At 34.1% G+C, this 8,748-nt stretch overlaps 1 protein-coding gene and 1 long non-coding RNA gene across 4 annotated transcripts; one reads left to right on the top strand and one right to left on the bottom strand.

Moving 5' to 3' along the window:
* LOC147277569 (protein FAR1-RELATED SEQUENCE 5-like) lies at positions 1-1,686 on the top strand. Its single transcript, XM_086255664.1, has 2 exons — positions 1-192; positions 274-1,686. Exons 1-2 carry the CDS (start codon positions 1-3, stop codon positions 1,684-1,686), a joined length of 1,605 nt encoding a protein of 534 aa, XP_086111790.1.
* A 1,332-nt stretch (positions 1,687-3,018) lies between these two features.
* Positions 3,019-8,009, bottom strand: LOC147277570 (uncharacterized). Of its 3 annotated transcripts, none has more exons than XR_015123870.1 (6): positions 7,790-8,009; positions 7,314-7,401; positions 5,636-5,728; positions 5,025-5,077; positions 4,841-4,896; positions 3,019-3,321 (listed from the first exon to the last, which is right to left on the bottom strand). It is a non-coding gene; the product is annotated as an uncharacterized LOC147277570 (long non-coding RNA). The 3 variants fall into 3 exon arrangements; XR_015123868.1 differs by having other exon boundaries at positions 5,636-6,537; XR_015123869.1 differs by lacking the exon at positions 5,636-5,728.
* Between the last annotated feature and the right edge of the window lie 739 nt (positions 8,010-8,748).

An 8,748-nucleotide genomic window follows, 5' to 3' on the forward strand; every position in this document is an offset into this window, starting at 1 on the left:
ATGGTCGACCAAGCAGGAGGGTACCGTAATGTTGGTTACACGATCAAGGATTTGTACAATAAGATAAATTGTAGGCGCCAAGAAATCCTTTTTGAGGGTGACATTGAAGCTGCACTTGAATACTTGAGTGGGAAAGTCCACAGTGACCCCGAATTATTTTGTAAGTTTAGTTTGGACGAGGGAAACAAGTTGGTAAACTTGTTTTGGAGAGACTCACAATCTCTAGTGGATTACACTTGTTTTGGAGATGTTGTGCTGTTTGATAGCACATAGAAGACAAATTACTATGAGAAGCCTCTAGTGTTGTTTGTCGGTACAAATAACCATCTATCAAGCACTATTTTTGGATGTGTGATCCTTGAGGACGAGACCAAGGAGACATACATGTGGTTGTTGAAGACCTTCGTATCTTCCATGAGGGACAAGCGGCCTGAGTCGGTAATTACCGATGGAGACCTTGCTATGCGCAATGCCATAGATGCAGTTCTTCCCAGAGTTCCACATCATCTATGTGGATGGCACATCACGAAGAATTTAGCACAAAACTTGAAAGACACAAACTTGATTCAGGCTTTCAAGCGATGTCTGTGGGTCACCTCAAGCCCCCCTAAGTTTGAAATGCGGTGGACGAGCATGGTTGAAGAATTTGCTGAATCAGAGTGGTTGAAGAATATGTATGAGATTCGTCACAAATGGGCCGAAGGATATTGTAGACAGCATTTTTGGGGTAGAATGCGTAGCACGCAACGGTGTGAGGGCATGAACAGATTTGTCAATGACTTTCTCAAGAGTGGTCCGAAGTTATTTGAAGTTATCCCAGCTATTGAGAGGGGTCTGGCACGCCTAAGGAATTCACATGTCTTTGAAGATTTTCAGATGAAGAATTCGAAACAAGTGCTGACAACTCATCTTAATGCATTGGAGCGGCATGCAGCAAACTTGTACACCGACAAAGTGTTCAGGTTAGTAAGGGAGGAGATAAATAAGGTTGCTTCACTTATGACGGCGCAGCTTGTACAATTTGGGAAAAGTCGTATGTATGTAATTCATACATACGGTGAAGAACATGTTCAGTTCAAAGTTTTATTCCACCATATCAAAGGTATCTTAGAAATAAATTGCACATGCAATCTCCTAAAATCACAGGGCCTCCCATGTTGCCATGTTATTAATGTCATGAAGGATGAGAATTTGAAAGAGTTTCCGGAATCTCTCATTCTTAAGAGATGGACAAAGTCAGCGAAGGAATCAACTTCTGGTATCCCACTGCCCGACAACATTGTTCCCGACGAAGCACGAGAAGTAGCGAGGTACAGTTATTTGAGTACAAGTTGCAACAAACTGTGTTTCCTGGCTTCCAAAACAGAGGAAGGTTTCAATTTGTTGAATAATGAATTAAGTAGGTTAGCACCATTGTTGGATGGGTTTGGGAAGCAAGCAGAAGATACCCACCTTCGCTTCCGTCGAAATGCTGCTCGACCAAACAACATTGTTAGAGATCCAAACATCGTGAGGACCAAGGGAACCCAAGACACAGGAGGCAGACTGGGAGGCAATGGAAGAAAATGCGGTACTGATGCATTTGGTCATGACAGGCACAACTGTCCCAAGAGTAAGGGACACCGTAGAGGAAATAAGAATCGAAATGGCAGCAGGAAGATTGAAAGTGACGGCGATGCGGAGTAGCAGCAGGTTGAGCCGCAGATGCAAAGTTTCGTCTTGAACACTTGAAAGTCCCATAACAAAAAATTATTATGTATTGCTATTATTTATTTGTAGCAGGATGAGCCTCAGTGTCGTCTGGAACACTTTTACGTCCCATAACAAACAATTATTATGTAGAGCTATTATTTATTTTTAATGTGAAATTAATTTAGATTGTAACTGTTCCTGAATGTAAATGCTTGATTCTGACATTGCTTGTTTATTAAGTAAAAACTATTACAAGGACCAATTAAATTTATAGTCTTTACGAAACTAAACAAACTCACATCTCCACAATCTAGCTAAGTACATGTAGGGAATCAAATTATAAAGGAAATGAGATAAAAGGATTCCACCAAAATATGTTAGTAGGACACACTTACTGTCTAAATGTATAAACATGGGTGGTTTGGGTTTTGGTGAAATTAGAAACTTAGACTTAAATTATAGCCCACGCAAGTATGATACAATGTTATGCAATGTCAATCCATTATAGCCCGATGTGCAATTGCTATATTAAAGTATTCTTTTGAAACCCATGTTTGACAATCATAGTTGGACATGCAATCCTAAACCCTAAACCCTCAACCCTAATACTACTACAAATACCCCCCTTATATATCAGTGAATAAGTGATGTTTATTCATGTTTTATGGCGATGTCTAGGCAGACAATATCTAATATACCTACTTAAGATATCGTTTTGACACTGATATCCATTTTGAGGTTAGACATCTTTTTTATTTTAATTCTAATATCTAATAGGCCATTTAGATATCAGTTCTCCAATTTTCTAGTGAATCAAAATTCTGAATATGATATTAAAGATAGGAAACACATCGTTAATTACTATGGAAATGATCTATATTCTTATTTAGACATCAGTTCTGTTATATTTATCGATATGATAAACCCATTAAATGTATTTTTGTATGCTTTCTACATCATATTTAATGTGATTTTGGATATGTAGACTACCTTAGATATCGTTTTATGCACCCAGAACTGATCTACATGCTATGTTACATATTGAGTTTTTTCTATTAAAAGATGTTTGAATGTATCTAAAACATCTGTATTTAATCTATAACTGATATAAAAGACAATGTTGGACATCAAGTTTTTTATATTTATTGATATGGTAATATTACTTAGATATTGGTTGTTTTTTATAAACTAATGTGCATGCTATTTTATATATCTGTGTGTAAATAAACTGATATGAAATTTGTACGATAATATCACTGTCATTATCCAATTTGTACTACAATCCTGATATAAAAGAAATGACATTCAAGCCTGAAATTGGTGCAATCTCAATCCATTCCATTACCATTAATTCCAACATCCAATACAAGTATTTCAAGACCTTCCGAAAAAGGATTACACATTGCACCAAAATATAGAGCATATATCTATAATTAATTACCCCATCCAATCCTAGTATCTAAATTAAGGTAGCCTCCCTTTACAAAAACCAATAATCAGCGCATGCATTTGCACAAAAATAGGTGCATGATTCACCACTTCTAAAGGCTGCCTTCATTTACAAAATATTAATTGGCAGCACTTGTTACCTTCCTTCACAAAAAAATGCCAACACCTGTTATAATTCAGCTTCATTCACAAAAAAAACCTCAACTGTTATTTCAGACATGAAACAAACTCAGAAATTTGCAATTTAACAGTCAAACTCAAATAAACAACAAAAATAAAAATCTCCAACAGTCAACAGGAATACATGCCAAACAAGATGCAAATGGTTTTGGGACTTCTTATGATTCATCCTTATTCAATTTCCCAACGAAAAGACATGCAAACATATCACAGCCACCATAACCCACTGGTTTTGTGAAAAAGGAAATTGTGAGTGATGCAACTAATAATACCAGATAAACTTGTCACTAAGCTCTAAGCACTGAAAAACTAGGAAAACAATGGATGAAGGGATGAATCCAATGTAAGTTATTATATAGTAACAGGGTATGAACTTAATAGTCTAATAAAAACAATCAATCATAACCTTGTTGATCATTTACTGAATTTGATCAACAACCATTTCAACAAGTTAGCTAAGCAGCAATGTATATGGTCTGATATCACACTGCTCATCATTAAGTACTTCTAAATATGTACTTTGCAAGCTCAGCTACATAAAGTAACAAATGGACATATGTCGCTTACAAAATATAATTTACTCCAAAAGAAAACAAAAAAAAAATTATGAAACACTACCTCATCAAAACCATGTCTAATATAGGCAAGCTCTATTTATTCTTCCATGAATCTCTCCAACCCCATTTTTTTTTTTCTCTAATTTAATAGCTTCAATTAACACATGTAGATCTTCTGTTTTCCTACAACGCTATACTGTTCTTTTTCTCCTTTTTTTTTTTTTTTTTAAATGTATTTTCAATTTCTGTAATATATGGCAGGAAGTGTTAAAGGGAAAAGAAGATACTGAAGCTAATGAATAAAAGGAAAAATAAAAGTAGATAAAGAAAGTGCAATCATCCAGTTTTGCTTGGCTGAAAAGGTTGGGAACTTGGAGATAATGTTTAATGCTCAGAGAATAAAAAGTCGATCAAAAGACAGGGATGAGTGAGTAAAGAACTAAAGACATTGCTATTTCTTGATTTTATTCTTTTAATTATAAGTTAACAGTCAAATGATAGTTGTTAACAAAGTTAAAGTAGCTATTAAGAAGAGGGACATGTGTCAAAAAATTAGCTTAGGGGACATGAAAAATGGAGACAGCAGATCTTTGCTCCACAAACATTATATCCACAAACCATTTAAACAAGCGGTACAGAAAAATAACTAATAAATTTCTATAACACTGAATTAACCACATTATTAATCAAGCTTATAATTTAAATATTGCTAGGTGACTATAACTATTGCAGCTTAATTATATACTACAATATCAGTTGTTTGTGTAGTTTAACTATTGCTCTCAAACCACAAAGCTTTCAATGTTTTTTATGGATTGCATTCAAACTCAACAGAGTATCACCCAATCCTACACTACAAGAAACATGCCAACAAACAAATTTTCTCTAGCAATTTGTTGTGGTAACTACTTAAATAAAGCATGCATTAGGCATAAGGCATGGCATATGATTTGGAAAAATACCTAATCAATTTAGAATTCATGTTCCTGCAATCTTTCAATTCCTTTATGATACTATCCTGCACTTGAAAATATGCACATTAAGAACTGATTGAGGTTTCTAAACGGTGATATGAAACTTTTCTTTTTATCGAAAATATATGGTGTAAATATAACTGACATAAATTAGGACTGTTGTAAATATAACCTGTGTTAATCAGTGGACAACTTTTGTAGGCATTGCAGTAATGACTCCTCATTCTGTTACATTTGGTTCATCAATAAAGAAAACTCATAAGCCAAAATTTCCAGATCCATAGACAGATATTAGAACAAAAAAGAACAAGACATGCTAAAAGGTGAAAGTAAAATTGGCTTATAAATGACAGCAAAACTCATACACCACATACCCCTGCCAACTATATCTACTATAAGTCTATAACACATCATCCCTAGATAACCCCCTCCCCCACGAGATATTAAATAAATATTGTAAAAGACATGAGAATCTTGGCTTCACCTAAATGACACAACCAGAAAAAAAAAATTACTTTGAGCCAAGTATGAAGTTTTCCTATTATTAGATTAACCCTTACCAAAAAAAAATACTAAAAGATTATGACAAGATAGGAAGCTAATTTAATTCATGGCAAGCAGAAATCTTGACAACAACAGCTGGTAATAGCAATAAAAATACCGGTACTAATTTATAACCAACCAAAAGAAATCATACAATGCCATGAAGTCGATCAATATTTACCATTGAAAACAGAACTCTAAATCCAAGAAAATTAAATAGAAAGAAAAGGTGTAACAAACCTTTAATTTGTGGAGGATGACAATCATGACATCAATTCCTTACAGACTAGTGAACATGGAAATCTACCTATTTAAAGTCACCACTATGCTCATCTGTGTGTGTAAAGAAAATGCATAAGGCCTTGACAGTAGAACCATAACTAAGAAAGAGAAGTCACTTGGGAAATGATTAATATTGTTAATTATTGATAAGAATGCTTTAATTCTTACATGATCTTTGGTTGGTTCATTAAGAAACCTTTCATAATCTTCAAACTGTTATAAAGATTCATGTAATAAGAGAGGTCAACTAAGACCTATAGTAATTCGGGACAAAACAAATGACTGGATGGGAGATAAGCTAAATAACTCAATTAACGACTAATATAAACAATAATATATAATAAACTTAATAAGCGTTGAAATTAGATTCACCTTGAACCTATTTCTCATAAAGGCTTTATAATCATTAAAAAAAAAAAATGGACCAAGTCAATTTTCAATTGATTGATTGAAAGTATAGTAGATATTGCTGCAGTTACTATGTCTTACATATGCTTCTACTTATTTCATGAAAGAAAATGAATTTGTGGATTTGAGCTAATTATGAATTTAGAGTTTATATTGCAGTGTTAATAACTTTGGGAACTATTGAACACTAGATTTTAGTTGTAATTAATAATGGGTATGACCTAAAGGTCATAATCTCGTTCGAATTGTGATGAAAGCATAAAGGGCAGTCAAAATAAGTAAGATATCTCACGGAAGGCAACAAACATGGCACAAAGCATTCAAGCATTTAGTCATCTCAGATACATTGAATTGAGTACATGAAAGAAGAGTAATGTACACATCCCTAGCTATTATGTTCCAGTTATCTTCAATGGGACGACATTAACTTCCATGTCAACATACAACATAACCTGAAAAGTCACATAAAGCATCAAACTAAATACCAAGAGAACTTTTTAAAAAATAACAAAGGATAGAGGAATATTGACACTCATACATACCACCCTTGTAAAAGCTGTCATTATATATATATATATATATTCATATAAATTAATCAACAACTTCATCCAAACTCAAGTCAAATAGGCTGTTGTTTGGTGGGCATTTATGGTACGTTCCATTTAAAAACTCCTATTTCCAATTTGAGCAGCTTCTGGAAACCAAATGTTTCCAATTCCTCTAAAAGTGCCCTTTTCCCACAACATTAAGAAGTCATTTATGAAATTCCATTTTCAGATTGCAAAGCATCTTTAAAATACAAAAAGAAGCAAGCAACTAACCACTTTCCATTTCCATTGGTTTGTAACTGCCAAAATTAATGTGGATTCTCAAAATTTTCAAACAAGAACTTAAAGTAACCAAAGAAACCAACTCTCCCACTCAAATTAACAACTCTTTCCCTTTTAACACATTTTATCGACAGAAAAACCTCTCCATCATCAATCATGATGAAGCTAATAAAAGTCGACCCATTAACAATATGCAATTCCACATCGATCAGACCCAATTAACACCAAAACAAGCAGAAAATAATCACAGATACCTACTTCACAATTTGACATTAACAATTGGAAACATCAAATTAGATTAAAAAACAAACAGAAAGCAACTTAAAACTCCGAGTAAAAGCAAAACAAATGAGAAAAACGATCTGGGTATGTGCTAAAAGAATGACCGAGCCACTCACCTTCAATTAAATACTCCCAGGTTGAGAAACGAATTTTCCCGAGAAAGTGAAGGAAACCCAAGAGATATCCAAGAAATCCAATCGAACCCTGTTGAAAATAGACCCACCAATAAAACTTAAAAACCAAGGAGAAAGAGAGAGAAACTGAAAACCAAGAAAACTATTTTCCAAAGAACGTGGGGAAGCCCTAAATTCATAGAAAACCCCTAATCTCGAGAAGCAAACGAACCTAAGAAAATCCCTAATTTGAAGAAAACCCTAAACAACAGCAAGAGAAAGAGGACAGAGAAAGAGAAAACTCATAAGAGAAGAAGAGGACAGAGAGAAAGAGAGAACCCAGGAGAGATAGAGAGAAGAGGACATAGAGAAAGAGAGAACCCAGGAGAGATGAGACTGAGCTTACGTTTAGACGCCGCAACCCAAGAGAAGAGGACAGAGAGAAAGAGAGAACCCAGGAGAGATGAGACTGAGCTTACCTTTAGACGCTGCAACCCAGGAGGATCAGATAGTTCGTGCTTGACCACCGACGCCAAGGTCAACCGGCGGCAACTTCGACTTCGACTTGGACTTCGACCACAAGGTCTGAGTGAGAACGAGAACCAGAACCAGAGAGGAGAGAATGGCAGTGAGTGTCTCTCAGTGAGGGTGAGAGAGAGCTCGTGTGATTCTGTGATTGTGTGATTGTGTGAGTGTGTGTTTCTGTTTGTGTTTGGATGTGTTGGAAAACATAGTCAAAATTTTTAAGTTGTCCAAAAATTTTGATTCCATTTGTTTTTTTAGCTCCAACAAAGATGTCAGTTAAGGCCTTCCACTATGGTAAGACCTTTTTTTTTTTTTTTTTTTTTTTTATCAAAATTCATTTTGGTCACAAATAGTGCTGTAACTCAATTCTCACTACAATGGTATTGTGACATAAAATGGGTTACAGTATTTTATATATATTTAAAATATGGCTAATATTAATTAAGTGATGTTTAATTTAAAATTTAAAATTTAAATTATAATAAAAATTATTCTATTGGTCTTATTTTAATGAGATATTTAAAATAAGATCAATATTGAATATATTTAGAATAAGAAAATTCTACAGGTATGTCATCACTAGGGCTTCATCTTTAGCTACCTCCCAAGTATTTCCTCTAGGAGTCATGACAAAGAAAAAAAAAATTTGTACAAATTTGGTAAACAAAGGTTGTAGTTTGTGATGAAAAACTATAAGTGTTATATAATATATATATATATAGACCCATTTGAGAATATAAATGTTGGAGGGTTTGGGGAATTTTTATTAATTTTTTTGAAATTTTCTGGCAATTTTAAATGATCTATTAATTATTTGTTTTAACAAAAAAAGCTTGGGCGATCTGGACCGTTGATTATCAACGGTCCATTAATCTAGACCCTTTAATTTCAAACCGGCCACTTAAAATAAAAT

Source organism: Dryas octopetala, chromosome 8 (assembly GCF_963921425.1).
Source record: "Dryas octopetala chromosome 8, drDryOcto1.1, whole genome shotgun sequence".
In the NCBI taxonomy this organism is placed as follows: domain Eukaryota; kingdom Viridiplantae; phylum Streptophyta; class Magnoliopsida; order Rosales; family Rosaceae; genus Dryas; species Dryas octopetala.

What these genes read in the sequence shown, in the direction of transcription:
- LOC147277569 (XM_086255664.1), top strand. Translation starts at nt 1, where the DNA reads ATGGTCGACCAAGCAGGAGGGTACCGTAATGTTGGTTACACGATCAAG. An exon ending in TGGACGAGGGAAACAAGTTG is followed by an intron (nt 193 to 273) that starts GTAAACTTGTTT and finishes GATAGCACATAG; the next exon opens with AAGACAAATTACTATGAGAA.